Genomic DNA, 20,000 nt, shown 5'->3' with positions numbered 1-20,000 from the left:
GTTAAACTTATGATAAGTTACCCTACATTTATCCATATTATAAAAATAATTGACGTTTAAATCTTTTGTGATATTGATTACATATCCCTACGAGAAGCATAATAATTCCATTCTTACCTCGTGAGTAGGTTGAGGGGCGTAGCCATAGGAAGGCTGGGATGGGGCGCCCAAGACAGTGGCAACGAAGTCCAAAGCCATGCAAGTTTATAAGAAAAAAAAAAAGAATTAGTTCGGTTTGCATAATTCATATTCTGGGAATATCTTTCCTGAATTCAGTGACTTCGAAATTTTACATTATTTATGAGGAGGATTAATCCCCAATTAGTAAAATAAATAGAACAGAATTGTTTGGAAAACTCGAAGCTCAACGAACTTATTTTCTTCAAAAAGGTACAGTTAGATACAAAAATTCCTAGTACACCTCACTCCGAAGAAGTGCACCTTGTTACATCGAGTGGAGAGCTTCATGTAGCCTGGCTGACCACATATCTCAACCGAAATTTATCTGTTTGGTTACTCGCCACCCAGTAAGGGTGTGACAGGATGGACTCAAGCAGTGATGTGCCTGGAATTTCTGTGTCCAACTGTACATCTAAGAATTCCAAGAACTCCACAACTGTTCAACGCTTCCTATTTGTTACCTTAGCGATCATGATGTGTAAGAGAAGAGGACTGTGATGTCAGGGAAGAGAATACGCGCCTTTATATAACGGAGAAGAGAAAGGAAGTCGTATGGTCTTAGAGGTCGAAGCCTGAAGGAGAAAGAAGAAGAGGAAGGAAGTTCTTAGGGGTTAAAAGAGAAGGAATTTCCACTGAGCCCCTCCCATCTTTGACGGCCGACTGTAAATGGTCTCCACTGAAGGTCGAATGTACTGTACTTTTTTAGCACAGAAAGTCACCTATATATGTCAGGAAAGCTTTTGTCAGTATGTTTCAGATACGTTTGTTATTCGAGACCAAAGGCTATTTAGTTTTTATCTTAGTGAATTAGGCTTTGCACAATTTGACTTTGCTATTCTTAGGCTGGAGTTTATTAAATGGCCTAAAGTTAATCTATGGGTTGTAAATCAACCCAATTTGATTTTTTTAGGTGTTATTTTTTTCTTTTACATTTTCGTGCACATCATTTTTTCTATTCATGGTGTAACATTTCCCCTCAAATTTTAAAGGCTTCAAGTTTTTAAACTAATGTTGGCTTGAAAAAATACAACATGATACTTACGTCAAATCTTACTTGTTAATACTTTCCAAAACGAAACATGTTCTGATAGAGATTTAAACGTATCAGTTTATAAGACGTCTACTGAAAAACACGTGGTGTCATGGAAATTTGAAGGAGCTAAGACTGAAAGGAGGAAAAGAGTTGCGTTTAAGAATCTTTGAGTAGATGACACATGTAATTTATGAGTAGGCTTCAACCCCTGAGACCCCGAGGGTCCTTCAGCGCTATACAGTTTATAAGAGGCAAATTGGATGTAAAAAAAATGCCATTCAGATAGCTTTTCCTTCATAAAACTTGGGCTTAAACCGTGGAGCACAGGTCACGAAAGTTCGGGAAGATAGTAACGTACTCTGGATTGGTCAGATGTAAATTGCATAAGAAGTCATTGATGGGGAAATTGGATCGTTGGGAAAGCGATATTTGAAATCTAGAAGGGAAATTCATTCGTTTCTGTATTGTACCGCACGTGTTTCATACACGCTCATACACTGTAATGCAATTATTTTTTTTTTATCTCTCGCTCTCTCCCGCACTGGTAACAGAACCACCTGTTTAAGCTTGCCATGGTATGTTTCATATTGTTTGAATTTTTATGACATTTATGTTCTCAACTGCTTGCATATAAGTTTACATTCAATTGAAACAGTTTTAACTGCATTCAACCCCCCCCCCTCTTTGTTAGCACCTAACACCAGCTTTTCATGCAATCATATAATCATGCAAAAAATATATTTATCTGTTTTCTGTATCATGGTATCTTTATCGAGGAAATAAATTTAATGATAACAGTATTTCGAGGATATACTGTACTTTGAAGGATATTCATTTGTTTTTAGATTTCCTGGGTCAGTGGATTCTGTCTATCCTTAATATTTGCAAATACTGTTACGTAAGTGGCGTACTGCAATGCTGAAATCTCGTCGATATTATTTCAATTCTTTGATTCAGAGAATGACCCATAACATTTGTGTATATATTCATGCAATTTTTTATGTGTACTATTAATTACGTAAGACAAAAAAATATTTGATTTAAAAGGAAAACTTACAAAAAAATAAAAAATAACTATGAACTGAGTAGTGGGTTGTGATGGCCAATTGGAAACGTGCCTACTTGGTCATCTGCTTAATTGGGGTTCGAGATCCGCTCAAGGTCGATAGTCTCTTGTACTGCCTGCAACCTTACCATCCTTTTGAACTAAGAATGGGGGTATGGGGAAGTCCCTAGGTTTACCTGCTGAGTCATTAACAGCCGTTACCTGACCCTCCTTGGTCCTAGATTGGTTGGAGAGGGGGCCTGGGCACTGATTATATTCCTACATGGTTAGTTAGTGAGTATTGTCCCTGTCTCATTGCCTCTGCCGTTCATGAACGACCTTTAAACCATTAAGAGTAAATTTTATAAAGTTTATATTTTTTTTTTTTGCAGTTTTATAGCTGAATTTGAATATTTAGCGGAAAACTAATTTCCTACATTTTCTTTGTCATTTGGCAATATTCCTGTGCTTTTTATTTCATGTGTTCCTAACTCCATTTTCCAAGCAATTTCTTGACCTTTATTCTATTTCCTCCGCAAACACCCTCTATCTACAATCCCTCCTCTAAACTTTATCACGTCCAAACGATATCCATTTTCAAAATCTACAATTTCTTAATTATCTAAACATGTCTACCAATTCCTTCAACAATGTTTGTTTCCATCGCCATTTTAGTTTCTCATGGTCTTCCACTGTCTTGGGGATAGAGTTCGCTTGCTTGAGGGAACATTTGGGCACACTATTCTATCTTATTTTTCTTCTTCTTGATTTTTTATGCTTTATAGTTTATATATGAAAGATTTATGTTAATGTTATTACTGTTCTTAAGATATTTAATTTTGATTGTTCATTACTTCTCTTGTAGTCTATTTATTTCGTTGTTTCCTTTCCTTACTGGCCAATTTTGCCTGTTAGAGTCCTTTTGCGTATAGCATCCTGCTTTTCTAACTAGGTTTTTGTCTTAGGTTGTAATAATAGTAATGATATTGATAATAATAATGATGCTGTTTAATCACCCATGTCTTCTTCAACTCTCCTCATCTTAGTCAAGCCTTCTCCTGCCAAAGGTTTGAAAATTTTTGAGAGTATTCTGCAGCCTCTACACACACACACACACACACACTCTCTCTCTCTCTCTCTCTCTCTCTCTCTCTCTCTCTCTCTCTCTCTCTCTCTCTCTCTCTCTCTCTCTCAATTCAACTTGACATACACATTTGATACCAATATGATTTAGACTTTTGTTTTCAATGAACATTGGTAAATCGAGGGGAAGATCCTAAACACATCTAAACTTCAAAGATTGTATAATAAATTGAATTAATTATTTGATGTTTTCTGGCATCCTGACATTGAAGGTCATTGAAGCCGTGCATAATAGACTTGGTAGTCATATTCCTTTATAGAAAGGATATGTTTAGTGTTGATATTTTACCCTTCTTTACGTCAAGTTTGATATGCTAATTGGTTTTCTGGAATGCAAATGTTATTCGGAACATTCTGGTTTTATTGTGTATTCAAAATGGCTTTCAAAACAGATAAATATATCTGCTATGAATATAATTGTTGTTTACTCCTATTTATAAACATCCACTATTAACAAGCAGCAATAAAGACCTTTGGCACTCAACGCCTCTGTTATAACAGAAAGACAAATGAATTGATTTAGGTACAAGTTTACATTTATCCTATTAAACCTGCCTTTCGTCATTGCAGAGGAATAGCTTTATTGAACGGAATGATTTTGTGGAAGAAAGACTCATTCCTGACGGTTCATTTACATCCATTTGTAAATACCTAACGAGGTGTGCGAGGTTAAGTGCTAAAAGAGAGGCAAGGGGAATGCAAGTAAAGTTTATTTAACAGATAACGACCTTACATACAAGCACTTGAGAGCAAGAATGTCACACTAATTCAAACAATCTGAAACCTCCAAATGGTCTCGAGGAAGTGCTAACAGAGAGGCGAGATGAATGCGAGTCATGTTTATTCAGCATATAACGAGCTTGTATACATATACTTGAGAGGAAGAATGGCACAACAATTCAAACAAAGTAAAACATGCTGTGGCAAGCTTAAACGGTTTATTCTGTTATCAGTGCGGGAGAGAGTCACAGATAAAAAAAAAGTATTATTAGATTGAATGATCGTGTATGAAACACGTGCGGTATAGAGGCAATGTTATCAATACTCCTGCTGTAAGATAGAGAAAACAGTTCACAAGTTCCTTCATGTCCTGATTGATTTTTTTTTTACATGATAGCTGATTGGAATAGATCGTTACTTAATAATTATCAAATTCGTATCATAGTGTTAACATAAGTATGTTTATATTATTTTGAAATAATAATGGTCTTAAAATTCATATTTAGTTCAAGTATATATATATATATATATATATATATATATATATATATATATATATATATATATATATTATATTATATATATATGTTTATATATATATATGTATATATATATACATATATGTATAGAGAGAGATATTTTATAGATATAAATATTTATTTAATATATCCGTATATATATATATATATATATATATATATATATATATATATATATATATATATATATATATATATATATATATATATATATATATATCAGCATATACAGTATATATGTGTATATATGTATAGGCGTATACATGCATATATATATTATATATATATATATATATATATATATATATATATATATATATATATATATATATCCAGAAAAGTACTTCATTGCATTTCTCTTGATCTTGTTTGCGCATATTCGTTTCGCGAAGATTAAATTAAAAATGTATCTTTCGTATTTTCGTTTACTTGCCCGATTATTATTTCAGAAGTTGATGTTTAATATGTCTTTATAATAAATTTGGAAATAAAAAGATTCGTACATAGACTCTCTCTTATACACGTATGCTCACACATATACACACACATTTATATATATATATATATATATATATATATATATATATATATATATATATATATATATACATACTCATATATATATATATATATATATATATATATATATATATAGAGAGAGAGAGAGAGAGAGAGAGAGAGAGAGAGAGAGAGAGAGAGAGAGAGAGAGAGAGAGTTTAAAAATTAAAACTATTATCACCCAAATTTATTCCACATTTTTTTTGGAAATATGTTTCTTTATTGGAATTAAAATAAATAGCCTTTTAATAAAAATATGTTTTATTAATCATATTCGATAAATAGAAAATAATGTATAAATTTGCAATCAGGTTCATTAAGCATAAGATGGCGCTGGGTTGTACTGAGGCTCTCCCTCGTAAGTGACCTCAGCCACGAAACCCGAGTCCCCGTTGACGTTGTAGGACACCTTCTGCAGGCGACCGTCGGGAAGGAGCACGTAGTAGGATCCCTGAGTGTCGTAGCCATCACGGGCTTCCTGGTGGCCGAAGTCGTTGCCCGAGTAGTCGTCCTTGACGGCGTAGTTGAAGTCGTACTTGGCTGGTTCCTGTGAGGAGAAGACAATTTACAATTAAATGCTACAACAATGATTTTGGATTTGATTAATTTGATTTATACTTTCGACAAAGTCATGAATTTAGATTTTATTAATTTTTTACTTAAGATTTCAATTTATAACTGACCTCGTGAGATGGAGGAGGGGCGTATCCATACTGGGGCTGGGAGGGGCCACCAAAGACGGCAGCCACAAGGGACAACAACAAACAAATCTGTCAGGATGAAAACAACAGTGAATAAAAAATGTTGTTCCGATGAAATTGTGAAAGTTAAAAACCCTTTCAATTAGTTAAATCTTATCTGCAGTTTCAGTTTAATTACTCAAACTGAACTGGTACAGAGATGGTAACTGCATTTAATGTGAATGTTACTAAGCAATATAAGAAAACCAGGATAAATGGGAAAAAACTATATGTAAACGGCACATGCAAGACATGATATATAATCTTTTTCAAACAATATATTTATGGGAATTAAATTGATTAGAACCTGCATGAAGAGATAATCCTAAGCAAAGGAAATCGTCTGAAGCGTTTTACCTTAGCGATCATGGTGAGTCTTTGGAGAGGAGTGCGATGATACAGACTTTGAACGTGGCGATATATATAGGTCTAGTCCAAGACTAAGAGGGAGGAGCCTCTTGTGGCTGCAGGAGAAAGGTCCTTTCTCCCAAAGTCGCTCTTCTCTGTCACAACGCCCTTCATCTGTCCTTGACATTGCCTTTCCTTTGCTGTGGTCTGACGAGAAGAACGAATGGGATTTCTGACATACCAATAACGCATTACTCTTTTGTAATTATTATTATTATTATTATTATTATTATTATTAGCTAAGCTACAGCCCTAGTTGGAAAAGCTAGATGCAACAGGGAAAAATAGGCCAGTGAGGAAATTTGCTTAGCTTATAATTTAATTTTAGATATTCTCTGGAGCTGTGTGGATCCAGCCATTTTAGTATGAAAGATATTTAAATATAAATATCTTTCAAAACTTATGGAAATCATTTGATTTTCAACACATACAAGGATTTTCAAGTACACAGGTAATTCAGAATTAGGTTGCTGTTAATGTTAACGGGGGATACCAAACCATATTTCATTGGAACATATGTGTTTCTATCAAATACAGAAGCCAGTAAGAGAAGTTTACCTTCTCAGTATCAAGTGAAGAATGCGGGGAAATATAATGATCTATTGAGAGAGAGAGAGAGAGAGAGAGAGAGAGAGAGAGAGAGAGAGAGAGAGAGAGAGACTTTTTGTCATGATTTGAATAGTTTTCCTGTTCAATCTTCATCAACTGACTTGCATCTCAAATATAAACTATAAGTCAACCAAAGTTCATGTTCGTAGTATTGTAGTCAATCTCTGGCACTTGAATTTTCTGAGCATCCTTTGAGTTCGAATCCTGCCGTGCTGAGCTGTCCAGCTCCCTGTACTGAATGCGTAATTAGTTCTGGCATCCTTTTTTTTTCTCTTTGAGGATCGGTGCCACACAGCATTCATGTTCATATAAAGTGGTTGAAATCATTGAACTTTAGAAACTTAAACGTCGAGTGGATATTTTGTAGTTAGGTCTTGTTTCATATTTCATTTTTTATATGTATAACTAGTTTTTTTATTCATCATATCTCTCTAGTATTTCAGTATTTGCCTCTCAATTTCTTTTTCTTTTTCGTATTAGTGTGATATTTATATCAAGGACTTGTAGTTTTTATAGTCCGCTTTTCTAACTACAAGCAACTTGTCTCGTAATAATAACAACAACAACAACAACAACAACAACAATAATAATAATAATAATAATAATAATAATAATAATAATAATAATAAGAATTTGATGCATACTGCATCTAAAAAAATCATACTTTTTCATAACTACAACAATTTGCTCCCTACGTACTTTCTGGTCATGAAGATGATTCTGCCCACGACAGGGTCGTGTGCCAAAGGGTCAAATCATATATATCTGAAATATTAGTTCAATCATCCTCTTTGATTCTATTTTTCCACATATAGAAAAGGATATCGTATTATTATTGTTATTATTATTAGCTAAGCAACAACCGTAATTGGAAAAGCAGAATGATATAGGCCCATGGGCTCCAACATGGAAATAGCCCAGTGAGAAAAGGAAACAAGGAAACAGATAGAAGAGTGTGCCTGAGTCTAGCCTAACTCAAGTCAGTGGTTGGCCATGGTACAGAGGCTATGGCACTACCCAAATGGAGAACAATTATTTATTCTACTGTCCTAAGAAGAGCAGCTAAAGAGTCTCTTCTACCCATACCAAGTGGAAGATAGTCACAGAATATTTACAGTGTAATAGTTGACACTAATGAAAACGATTTTATTTATTTTTGTGTTGTCAGGTGTATGAGAAAACAGGGGAACGTGTAAAGAATGTGCCAGACTATTATCAGAGGGATCCAATGTGGTATTATGTGGACAGTCAAAGGACTCAATAACTCACTAGGGATAGTATCACAAAGAGTGGCTGGTGCCTTACCCAACCTGCTACCTACTGAAAATAAGGTTTTCGGTTTTCATTCTTCAGTACGACTTAGTAATCAATTGCGAACTGAATTCTTTAGTTTTCGCTTCGGAAACCAGCGACCTTTGGTTAAGATAATTCGAAATTAACTTTCCAGTGTTGTTAATCTTATTTCGCTTTTATTATGACATCCGTAAATCATATACACAGCAATATAGTGTGAGGCTTCGAAAATGCAGAAAAAAAACTTTGTCAACTTAACAGAAGGTAAAACTTCATTTATTGTTTGGTAATTCTGTTTGTAGAAGACCCAATTCCTGCGTGTTGAGGTTTCGATTTTAGTCGATAGACAGAATAAAATAGATAAATATATAGACAGGTAGATAGATTACTTGATAGATAGGCAATTAGATGAATTGAGTGATAGATAGCTAGATATATTGTCAAAGAGATAGATATGTTAACAGAGCTTTGGTAAGGCATAACCATTATAATATACCAATCACTGAAAGGCATAGTAATATTAGGACATTAATCAAAACAGTTTTCTTTTAAAAACAATAGTTTATTCAGATAAATAGTTTCGTATCATCGTCCCCTAAATCCTGTGGACGTCTTAAGCATAAGAGGGCGCTGGGTTGTACTGAGGCTCTCCCTCGTAAGTGACCTCAGCCACGAAACCCGAGTCCCCGTTGACGTTGTAGGACACCTTCTGCAGGCGACCGTCGGGAAGGAGCACGTAGTAGGATCCCTGAGTGTCGTAGCCATCACGGGCTTCCTGGTGGCCGAAGTCGTTGCCCGAGTAGTCGTCCTTGACGGCGTAGTTGAAGTCGTACTTGGCTGGTTCCTGTCAGGAGAAGACAATTTACAATTAAATGTTACAACAATGATTTTAGATTTGATTAATTTGATTTATACTTTCAACAAAATTATGAATTTAGATTTTATTGACATTTTTGGAAGATTTTAATTTATAACTTACCTCGTGAGATGGAGGAGGGGCGTATCCATACTGGGGCTGGGAGGGGTCACCAAAGACGGCAGCCACAAGGGACAACAACAAACAAATCTGTCAGGAAGAAAACAGCAGTGAATAAAAAATGTTGTTCCGATGAAATTGTGAAAGTTAAAAACCCTTTCAATTAGTTAAATCTTATATGCAGTTTTAGTTTAATTACTCAAACTGAACTGTTACAGAGATGGTAACTCCATTTAATGTGAATGTTACTAAGCAATATAAGTAAACCTGGATAAATGGGAAAAACTATATGTAAACGGCACATGCAAGACATGATATATAATAATTTTCAATCTAAATATATTTATGGGAATTAGATTGATTAGAACTTGCATGAAGAGATAATCCAAAGCAAAGGAAATCGTCTGAAACGTTTTACCTTAGCGATCATGGTGAGTCTTTGGAGAGGAGTGCGATGCTACAGACTTTGAACGTGTCGCTATATATAGGTCTAGTCCAAAACTAAGAGGGAGGAGCCTCTTGTGGCTGCAGGAGAAAGTTCTTCCCTCCCAAAGACGTTCTTCGCTGTCACAACGCCCATCATCTGTCCTTGACATTGCCTTTCCTTTGCTGTGGTCTGACGAGAAGAACGAATGGGATCTCTGGCATACCAATAACGCATTACTCTATTATAATTATTATTATTATTGTCATCATCATCATTATTATTAGCTAAGCTACAGCCCTAGTTGGAAAAGTAGGAAGCTATAAGCCCAAGGACTCCAATAGGGAAAAAAGCCCAGTTAGTATAAATTCTCAGCTTATGATTTGATTTAGGGTATTCGCTAAAGCTTTCTGGATCAAGCCATTTTAGATTGAAAGATATTTAAATAGAAATATCTTTCAAGACTTATGAAAAGAATTTGATTTTCACCCCATACAAGGATTTTGAAGTACACAGGTAACTCATAATTCAGTAGTTGCTAATATTAACGGGATAAAACAAATCATCTATCAAAGGAAGATGTTTTTATTTCTTATAGAAGTCAGTATTGGAAGTTTATCATGTCGTATGAAGTGTACAATGCATGCAAATATAGTATTTACAGTAATTATCATTACATTGTCCACATATATTTCGTATTTACGTGTAGGTCTAAAGATGTTCTTTACTTGCCCATCTATGATATGATATTTATATTCTGTAGAACTCCTGTTATAGATATGAAAGAATAAATCTACAGGGAGACTGAGAGAGAAAGGGATAAATGAGTAGGACGTGGAATGACATGACAAAAAAAAAAAAAAAAAAAAAAAAGAACGAATAAGTACTGTAGACCTATGCTACTCGAGTGCTTGATTACGTTGGGAGAGTCAATGCAAAAAAAAAGTCTATGTTTATATATATATATATATATATATATATATATATATATATATATATATATATATATATATATATATAATCATTTACGTATATTGACGGAAAGACCCTAGGTTAGATTTCGCCAGTCGTCTCTATCTTAATTCAATACTTCTCCATTCATTATCTCCCACTTTACGCTTTATAGTCCTCAGCCAGGTAGGCCTGGGTCTTCCAACTCTTCCAGTGACTTGTGGAGCCCAGCTAAACGTTTGGTCAACTAATCTTCATCTACCCTCATCATGCTCTCTCTTATAGTTTCATTTCCAATCCTTTTTCTGCCATTTAACTCCCGATATCCTTCTGAGGGCTTTGTTCTTAAATCTACTAAATTTATGTCCATAGAGTAACACTGTATGTCCATATTCTCATAAAATTATACTTTTTCTTAACTACAACAATTTGCTCCTTACGTACATCCTGATCATGAAGATGATTCTGTCCACGATAGGGTCGTGTGCAGAATGGCTATAAGGTAAATATCTAAAACTATAGTTCATTCATCCTTTTGATTTCATTTTCCCACACAAAAAGATATCTTATTATTATCATTATTATTCTTATTAGCTAAGCTACAACACTAATTGGAAAAGCAAGATGCTATAGGTCCAAGGACTCCAACATGGAAACAGCCCACTGAAGTAAAGAAACAGGGAAACAGATAGAAGAGTGCCTGAGTGTAGCCTACCCTCAAGCAAGAGAACACCAACTCAAGTCAGTAGTTGGCCATGGTACAGAGGCTATGGCACTACTCAAGTGGAGAACAATTATATATTCTAGTGTCCTAGAAGAGCTGGTAGAGTCTCTTCGGCCAGTACCAAGTGGAAAGTAGTTACAGAATATTTACAGTGCAATAGTTGACCACTTGAATGAAAACGATTTTATTTATTTTTGTGTTGTCAGGTGTATGAGAAAACAGGAGAACGTGTAAAGAATGTGCAAGAAAATTATCAGAGAGCTATCCAATGTGGTATTATGTGGACAGTCATGCGACTCAAAAACGCGCTAATTATAGTATCACAACAAGTGGCTGGTGCCTTACCCAACCTGCTACCTACTGAAAATAAGGTTTTCATTCTTCAGTACGACTTAGTAATCAATTGCGAACTGAATTCTTTAGTTTTCGCTTCGGAAACCAGCGACCTTCTCTTCTAGCATTTGGTTAAGATAATTCGAAATTAACTTTATAATGGTGTTAATAATTTTATTTCGCTTTTATTATGAAAACCGTAAATCATATACACAGCAACATAGTGTGAGGCTTCGAAAATTCACACACGAAAAAAAAAAAAAAACTTTGTAAAGTTATCAGAAGGTAGAAATTCATTTATTGTTTGGTAATTCTGTTTGTAGCAGACCCAATTCCTATGAATACCATTTGTTATCTTTTAAACGTGTTGAGGTTTCGATTTTAGTCGATAGACGGAATAAAATAGATAAATATATAGACAGGTAGCTAGATTACTTTATATATAGGCTATTAGATAGATTGATTGACAGACAGGCAGATATATTGACAGATAGATATATTAAAAGAGCTTCGGTAAGGCAAAACCATTATGATATACAAATCACTGAAAGGCATAGTAATATTAGGACATTAATTAAAACATTTTTCTTTTAAAAACAATAGTTTATTCAGATAAATAGTTTCGTATCATCGTCCCCTAAATCCTGTGGACGTCTTAAGCATAAGAGGGCGCTGGATTGTACTGAGGCTCTCCCTCGTAAGTGACCTCAGCCACGAAACCCGAGTCCCCGTTGACGTTGTAGGACACCTGCAGGCGACCGTCGGGAAGGAGCACGTAGTAGGATCCCTGAGTGTCGTAGCCATCACGGGCTTCCTGGTGGCCGAAGTCGTTGCCCGAGTAGTCGTCCTTGACGGCGTAGTTGAAGTCGTACTTGGCTGGTTCCTGTCAGGAGAAGACAATTTACAATCAAATGTTATAACAATGATTTTGAATTTGAATAATTTGATCTATAATTTCAAGAAAATTATGAATTTAGTATTTTTAACTTTTTTCGAATATTTCCATTTATAACTGACCTCGTGAGATGGAGGAGGGGCGTATCCATACTGGGGCTGGGAGGGGCCACCAAAAACGGCAGCCACAAGGGACAACAACAAACAAACCTGTCAGGAAGAAAACAACAGTGAATAAAAAACGTTGTTCCGATGGAATTGTGAAAGTTCAAAACCCTTTCAGTTAAAGCTCGTCTGCAGTTTCAGTTTAATTACTCAAACTGAACTGGTACAGAGATTGAAACTGCATTTTGATGTGAATCTTACTAAGCAATAAAAGGAAGCCTGGATGAAAGAGAAAAAAACTATATGTAAACGGCACATGCAAGACATGATATATAATCATTATCAAACTGAATATATTTATGGGAATTAAATTGATTAGAACTTGCATGAAGAGATAATCCTAAGCAAAGGAAATCGTCTGAAGCGTTTTACCTTAGCGATCATGGTGAGTCTTTGGAGAGGAGTGCGATGATACAGACTTTGAACGTGTCGCTATATATAGGTCTAGTCCAAGACTAAGAGGGAGGAGCCTCTTGTGGCCGCAGGAGAAAGGTCCTCCCTGCCAAAGACGTTCTTCGCTGTCACAACGCCCATCATATCTGTCCTTGACATTGCCTTTCCTTTGCTGTGGTCTGACGAGAAGAACGAATTGGATCTCTGGCATACCAATAACACATTACTCTATTATTATTATTATTATTATTATTATTATTATTATTATTATTATTATTATTATTAGCTAAGCTACAGCCCTAGTTGGAAAAGTAGGATGCTATAAGCCCAGGGACTCCAATAGGGAAAAAAGCCCAGTTAGTGTAAATGCTCAGCTTATGATTTGATTTAGGGTATTCTCACAAGCATTCTGGATCTAGCCATTCTAGATTGAAAGATATTTAAATATAAATATCTTTTAAAACTTACGAAAAAGCATTTGATTTTCAACCCATGCAAGGATTTTCAAGTACACAGGTAACTCCTAATTAAGTTGTTGCTAATGTTAACGGGATAAAACAAATCATCTATCAAAGAAAGATGTTTTTATTTCTTATAGAAGTCAGTATTGGAAGTTTATCAAGTCGTATGAAGTGTACAATGCATAGAAATATAGTATTTACAGTAATTATCATTATAATGTCCACATATATTTCGTATTTACGTGTAGGTCTAAGGATGTCCTTTACTTACCCATCTATGATATGATATTTATAATATTCGATGGAACTTCTGTTATATGTATGAAAGAATAAATCTACAGGGAGACTGGGAGAGAAAGGAATCAATGAGGAGGACGTGAAATGACATAAAAAAAAAAAAAAAAAAAAAAAAAAACGAATAAGTACTGTAGACCTACTGTATGCTACTCGAGTGCTAGATTACGTTGAGAGAGTCAATGAAGAAAAGTAAGTTATATATATATATATATATATATATATATATATATATATATATATATATATATACATATATATATATATGTATATATATATATATATATATATATATATATATATATATATATATATATATATATATATAAAAAGTCATCTACGTATATTGACAGAAAGAGCCTAGGTTAGATTTCGCCAGTCGTCTCAATACTTCTCCATTCATTATCTCCCACTTTACGCTTCATAGTCCTCAGCCAGGTAGGCCTGGGTCTTCCAACTCTTCTAGTGACTTGTGGAGCCCAGCTAAACGTTTGGTGAACTAATCTTCATCTACCCCTCATCATGCTCTCTCTTATAGTTTCATTTCCAATCCTTTTTCTGCCATTTAACTCCCGATATCCTTCTGAGGCCTTTGTTCTCAAATCTACTGAATTCATGTCCATAGAGTAACACTGTATGTCCATATTTCCATAAAATTATACTTTTTCTTAACTACAACAATTTGCTCCCTACGTACATCATGATCATGAAGATGATTCTGTCCACGATAGGGTCGTGTGCAAAAGGGTTATAACGTATATATCTAAAACAATAGTTCATTCATCTTTTGATTACATTTTCCCACACATAAAAGGATATCTTATTATTATTATCATTCTTATTATTAGCTAAGCTAAAACACTAATTGGAAAAGCAAGATGCTATAGGTCCAAGGGCTCCAACATGGAAATAGCCCATTGAAGTAAAGAAACAAGGAAATAGATAGAAGAGTGTGCCTGAGTGTAGCCTACCCTCAAGCAAGAGAACTCTAACTCAAGTCAGTGGTTGGCCATTGTACAGAGGCTATGGCACCACCCAAGTGGAGAATAATTATTTATTCTAGTGTCCTAGAAGAGCTGGTAAAGAGTCTCTTCGGCCACTACCAAGTGGAAAGTAGTCATAGAATATTTACAGTGCAATAGTTGACCACAAATGAAAACGATTTTATTTATTTGTGTGTTGTCAGGTGTATGAGAAAACAGGAGAACGTGTAAGGAATGTGCCAGACTATTAACAGAGACCTATCCAATGTGATAATATGTGGCCAGTCAAAGGACTCAATAACTCACTAGGGATAGTATCACAAAGAGTGGCTGGTGCCTTACCCAACCTGCTACCAACTGAAAATAAGGTTTTCATTCTTCAGAACGACTTAGTAATTAATTGCGAACTGAATTCTTTAGTTTTCGCTTCGGAAACCCGCGACCTTTTCTTCTAGCATTTGGTTAAGATAATTCGAAATTAAATTTCCAGTGGTGTTAATCTCATTTCGCTTTTATTATGAAAACCGTAAATCATATAGACAGCAACATAGTGTGAGGCTTCGAAAATTCACATACGAAAAAAAAAAACTTTGTAAAGTTATCAGAAGGTAGAAATTCATTTATTGTTTGGTAATTTTGTTTGTAGAAGACCAAATTCCTATGAATACCATTTGTTATCTTATAAACGTGTTGAGGTTTCGATTTTAGTCGATAGACGGAATAAAATAGATAAACATATAGACAGGTAGATAGATTACTTGATAGATAAGCAATTGAATAAATTGAGTGATAGATAGGTAGATATTGACAAAGAGATAGATATGTTAACAGAGCTTTGGTAAGACATAACCATTATAATATACCAATCAATGAAAGGCATAGTAATATTAGGACAGTTTTTAAAACATTTTTCTCTTAAAAACAATAGTTTATTGACATAAATAGTTTCGTATCATCGTCCCCTAAATCCTGTGGACGTCTTAAGCATAAGAGGGCGCTGGGTTGTACTGAGGCTCTCCCTCGTAAGTGACCTCAGCCACGAAACCCGAGTCCCCGTTGACGTTGTAGGACACCTTCTGCAGGCGACCGTCGGGAAGGAGCACGTAGTAGGATCCCTGAGTGTCGTAGCCATCACGGGCTTCCTGGTGGCCGAAGTCGTTGCCCGAGTAGTCGTCCTTGACGGCGTAGTTGAAGTCGTACTTGGCTGGTTCCTGTCAGGAGAAGACAATTTACAATTAAATGCTACAACAATGATTTTGGATTTGATTAATTTGATTTCTACTTTCAACAAAATTATGAATTTAGATTTTATTAACATTTTTGGAAGATTTCAACTTATAACTGACCTCGTGAGATGGAGGAGGGGCGTATCCATACTGGGGCTGGGAGGGGCCACCAAAGACGGCAGCCACAAGGGACAACAACAAACAAATCTGTCAGGAAGAAAACAACAGTGAATAAAAAACGTTGTTCCGATGGAATCGTGAAAGTTGAAAACACTTTCAATTAGTTATTCTTATCTGCAGTTTCAGTTTTACTCAAACTGAACTGGTACAGAGATGGTAACTGCATTTAATGTGAGTGTTACTAAGCAATATAAGTAAACCTGGATAAATGGGAAAAACTATATGAAAACGGCACATGCAAGACATGATATATAATCATTATCAAACTGAATATATTTATGGGAATTAATTTGATTAGAACCTGCATGAGGAGATAATCTTATTCAAAGGAAATCGTCAGAAGCGTTTTACCTTGGCTATCATGGTGAGTCTTTGGAGTGGAAGGCGATGATAGTCTTTGAATGTGGCCATATATATAGATCTAGTCCGAGACTAAGCGGGAGGAGCCTCTTGTGGCCGCAGGAGAAAGGTCCTCCCCGCCAAAGACGTTCTTCGCTGTCACAACGCCCATCATCTGTCCTTGACATTGCCTTTCCTTTGCTGTGGTCTGACGAGAAGAACGAATTGGATCTCTGACATACCAATAATGCATTACTCTTTTATAATTATTATTATTATTATTATTATTATTATTATTATTATTATTATTATTAGCTAAGCTACAGCCCTAGTTGGAAAAGCTAGATGCAACAGGGAAAAATAGGCCAGTGAGGAAATTTGCTTAGCTTATAATTTAATTTTAGATATTCTCTGGAGCTGTGTGGATCCAGCCATTTTAGTATGAAAGATATTTAAATATAAATATCTTTCAAAACTTATGGAAATCATTTGATTTTCAACACATACAAGGATTTTCAAGTACACAGGTAATTCAGAATTAGGTTGCTGTTAATGTTAACGGGGGATAGCAAACCATATTTCATTGGAAGATATGTGTTTCTATCAAATACAGAAGCCAGTAAGAGAAGTTTACCTTCTCAGTATCAAGTGAAGAATGCGGGGAAATATAATGATATATTGAGAGAGAGAGAGAGAGAGAGAGAGAGAGAGAGAGAGAGAGAGAGAGAGAGAGAGAGAGACTTTTTGTCATGATTTGAATAGTTTTCCTGTTCAATCTTCATCAACTGACTTGCATCTCAAATATAAACTTTAAGTCAACCAAAGTTCATGTTCGTAGTATTGTAGTCAATCTCTAGCACCTGAATTTTCTGAGCATCCTTTGAGTTCGAATCCTGCCGTGCTGAGCTGTCCAGCTCCCTGTACTGAATGCGTAATTAGTTCTGGCATCCTTTTTTTTTCTCTTTGAGGATCGGTGCCACACAGCATTCATGTTCATATAAAGTGGTTGAAATCATTGAACTTTAGAAACTTAAACGCCGAGTGGATATTTTGTAGTTAGGTCTTGTTTCATATTTCATTTGTTATATGTATAACTAGTTTTTTTTTATTCATTATATCTCTCTAGTATTTCAGTATTTGCCTCTCAATTTCTTTTTCTTTTTCGTATTAGTGTGATATTTATATCAAGGACTTGTAGTTTTTATAGTCCGCTTTTCTAACTACAAGCAACTTGTCTCGTAATAACAACAACAACAACAACAATAATAATAATAATAATAATAATAATAATAATAATAATAATAATAATAATAATAATAATAATAATTTGGTGCATACTGCATCTAAAAAAATCATACTTTTTCATAACTACAACAATTTGCTCCCTACGTACTTTCTGGTCATGAAGATGATTCTGCCCACGACAGGGTCGTGTGCCAAAGGGTCAAATCATATATATCTGAAATATTAGTTCAATCATCCTCTTTGATTCTATTTTTCCACATATAGAAAAGGATATCGTATTATTATTGTTATTATTATTAGCTAAGCAACAACCGTAATTGGAAAAGCAGAATGATATAGGCCCATGGGCTCCAACATGGAAATAGCCCAGTGAGAAAAGGAAACAAGGTAACAGATAGAAGAGTGTGCCTGAGTCTTGCCTAACTCAAGTCAGTGGTTGGCCATGGTACAGAGGCTATGGCACTACCCAAATGGAGAACAATTATTTATTCTACTGTCCTAAGAAGAGCAGCTAAAGAGTCTCTTCTACCCATACCAAGTGGAAGATAGTCACAGAATATTTACAGTGTAATAGTTGACACTAATGAAAACGATTTTATTTATTTTTGTGTTGTCAGGTGTATGAGAAAACAGGAAAACGTGTAAAGAATGTGCCAGACTATTATCAGAGGGATCCAATGTGGTATTATGTGGACAGTCAAAGGACTCAATAACTCACTAGGGATAGTATCACAAAGAGTGGCTGGTGCCTTACTCAACTTGCTACCTACTGAAAATAAGGTTTTCATTCTTCAGTACGACTTAATAATTAATTGCGAACTGAATTCTTTAGTTTTCGCTTCGGAAACCAGCGACCTTTGGTTAAGATAATTCGAAATTAACTTTCCAGTGGTGTTAATCTTATTTCGCTTTCATTATGAAAACCGCAAATCATATACACAGCAACATAGTGTGAGGCTTCGAAAATGCAGAAAAAAACTTTGTCAACTTAACAGAAGGTAAAACTTCATTTATTGTTTGGTAATTCTGTTTGTAGAAGACCCAATTCCTATGAATACCATTTGTTATTTTATAAACATTTTGAGGTTTCGATTTTAATCGATAAACGGAATAAAATAGATAAATATATAGACAAGTAGATAGATTACTTGATAGATAGGCAATTAGATAGATTGATTGATAGATAGGTAGATATATTGACAGAGAGATAGATTAAAAGAGCTTTGGTAAGGCATAACCATTATAATATACCAATCAATGAAAGGCATAGTAATATTAGGACACTAATTAAAACATTTTTCTCTTAAAAACAATAGTTATTGACAAATAGTTTCGTATCATCGTCTCCTAAATCCTGTGGACGTCTTAAGCATAAGAGGGCGCTGGGTTGTACTGAGGCTCTCCCTCGTAAGTGACCTCAGCCACGAAACCCGAGTCCCCGTTGACGTTGTAGGACACCTTCTGCAGGCGACCGTCGGGAAGGAGCACGTAGTAGGATCCCTGAGTGTCGTAGCCATCACGGGCTTCCTGGTGGCCGAAGTCGTTGCCCGAGTAGTCGTCCTTGACGGCGTAGTTGAAGTCGTACTTGGCTGGTTCCTGTCAGTAGGTAAATGATGATGTATTTAGCATTGTTGGAATAGATAAGGGAAATTGTATCATAATGCAACGGTTAGAAAATGATATCGTCCAAGGAGATATTCAATATCGCAGTACATCGTCATAACTCACCTCGTGGGAGGGTGGTGGAGCGTATCCGTATGGAGGCTGGGATGGAGCACCGTAGACGGCGGCAACCAGGGCCAATACTAAACAAGTCTAGAAAAGAAGAAACTGTTATTCAGACATTGCAACGTCAATTTTACAGCCAATGAGAAAGACCATCTATAACGTTTGCAACGCTTCCAAAGGGCTATAATGTTGCCAGACCTTTGCTCAAACAGCATCTATAATGTTTATAACCCTCCTCAAAGGCTAAAATCACTGACAGATCGCATCGAAAGGGTAAAGCACTTAGACCTATTGCTTCGAAAAAGTAAAGCACGTAGACCTTTAGCTTCAAAAAATGAAAGCCCTTAGACCTTTTGCTTTGGAAAAGTAAAGCCATTAAAGCTTTCGCTTCGAATAAGTAGTGCCCTTAGACTTAT

The 20,000-nt window shown here is 35.3% G+C and overlaps 6 protein-coding genes across 6 annotated transcripts in view; all 6 read right to left on the bottom strand.

The window, feature by feature from the left end:
* LOC137649577 (pro-resilin-like) overlaps positions 1–198 on the bottom strand; it is a 560-nt gene extending 362 nt beyond the window's left edge. The window contains exon 1 of the mRNA XM_068382552.1: positions 118–198. Within this exon, the coding sequence (XP_068238653.1) occupies positions 118–198 (81 nt within the window). The remainder of the gene's footprint in view (positions 1–117) is intronic.
* A 5,326-nt stretch (positions 199–5,524) lies between these two features.
* LOC137649576 (pro-resilin-like) lies at positions 5,525–6,334 on the bottom strand. The gene is made up of 3 exons (XM_068382551.1): positions 6,316–6,334; positions 5,902–5,988; positions 5,525–5,765 (listed from the first exon to the last, which is right to left on the bottom strand). The coding sequence occupies exons 1-3, from the start codon at positions 6,325–6,327 to the stop codon at positions 5,535–5,537; spliced, it is 330 nt and encodes a 109-aa protein (XP_068238652.1). The 5' UTR covers positions 6,328–6,334; the 3' UTR covers positions 5,525–5,534.
* A 2,475-nt stretch (positions 6,335–8,809) lies between these two features.
* Positions 8,810–9,674, bottom strand: LOC137649896 (pro-resilin-like). The gene is made up of 3 exons (XM_068382837.1): positions 9,663–9,674; positions 9,248–9,334; positions 8,810–9,112 (listed from the first exon to the last, which is right to left on the bottom strand). The coding sequence occupies exons 1-3, from the start codon at positions 9,672–9,674 to the stop codon at positions 8,882–8,884; spliced, it is 330 nt and encodes a 109-aa protein (XP_068238938.1). The 3' UTR covers positions 8,810–8,881.
* A 2,657-nt stretch (positions 9,675–12,331) lies between these two features.
* LOC137649895 (pro-resilin-like) lies at positions 12,332–13,119 on the bottom strand. The gene is made up of 4 exons (XM_068382836.1): positions 13,108–13,119; positions 12,694–12,780; positions 12,488–12,559; positions 12,332–12,424 (listed from the first exon to the last, which is right to left on the bottom strand). The coding sequence occupies exons 1-4, from the start codon at positions 13,117–13,119 to the stop codon at positions 12,332–12,334; spliced, it is 264 nt and encodes an 87-aa protein (XP_068238937.1).
* A 2,685-nt stretch (positions 13,120–15,804) lies between these two features.
* Positions 15,805–16,799, bottom strand: LOC137649582 (pro-resilin-like). Its single transcript, XM_068382558.1, has 3 exons — positions 16,703–16,799; positions 16,213–16,304; positions 15,805–16,077 (listed from the first exon to the last, which is right to left on the bottom strand). Exons 1-3 carry the CDS (start codon positions 16,797–16,799, stop codon positions 15,847–15,849), a joined length of 420 nt encoding a protein of 139 aa, XP_068238659.1. The 3' UTR covers positions 15,805–15,846.
* A 2,387-nt stretch (positions 16,800–19,186) lies between these two features.
* The window catches only part of LOC137649579 (pro-resilin-like), a 1,086-nt gene continuing 272 nt past the window's right edge, over positions 19,187–20,000 (bottom strand). The window contains exons 2-3 of the mRNA XM_068382554.1: positions 19,585–19,671; positions 19,187–19,452 (exon numbers count right to left, since the gene is read on the bottom strand). Of these exons, the coding sequence (XP_068238655.1) occupies positions 19,222–19,452; positions 19,585–19,671 (318 nt within the window). The 3' untranslated portion in view covers positions 19,187–19,221. The remainder of the gene's footprint in view (positions 19,453–19,584; positions 19,672–20,000) is intronic.

This window comes from Palaemon carinicauda, chromosome 11 (genome assembly GCF_036898095.1).
Source record: "Palaemon carinicauda isolate YSFRI2023 chromosome 11, ASM3689809v2, whole genome shotgun sequence".
NCBI lineage: Eukaryota > Metazoa > Arthropoda > Malacostraca > Decapoda > Palaemonidae > Palaemon > Palaemon carinicauda.
This window is presented reverse-complemented; position numbering and strand designations above follow the sequence as displayed.

Coding starts and splice junctions, on each gene's coding strand:
- LOC137649582 (XM_068382558.1), bottom strand. CDS start 16,799: ATGTCAAGGACAGATGATGGGCGTTGTGACAGCGAAGAACGTCTTTGG. Junction 16,305..16,702: donor GAGGCTCCTCCCGCTTAGTC/TCGGACTAGATC, acceptor TGTTTTCTTCCT/GACAGATTTGTTTGTTGTTG. Junction 16,078..16,212: donor CCCCTCCTCCATCTCACGAG/GTCAGTTATAAG, acceptor TTCTCCTGACAG/GAACCAGCCAAGTACGACTT.
- LOC137649895 (XM_068382836.1), bottom strand. Junction 12,560..12,693: donor CCCCTCCTCCATCTCACGAG/GTCAGTTATAAA, acceptor TTCTCCTGACAG/GAACCAGCCAAGTACGACTT. Junction 12,425..12,487: donor ACGACTTCGGCCACCAGGAA/GCCCGTGATGGC, acceptor GGTCGCCTGCAG/GTGTCCTACAACGTCAACGG.
- LOC137649896 (XM_068382837.1), bottom strand. Junction 9,113..9,247: donor CCCCTCCTCCATCTCACGAG/GTAAGTTATAAA, acceptor TTCTCCTGACAG/GAACCAGCCAAGTACGACTT.
- LOC137649576 (XM_068382551.1), bottom strand. Junction 5,766..5,901: donor CCCCTCCTCCATCTCACGAG/GTCAGTTATAAA, acceptor TTCTCCTCACAG/GAACCAGCCAAGTACGACTT.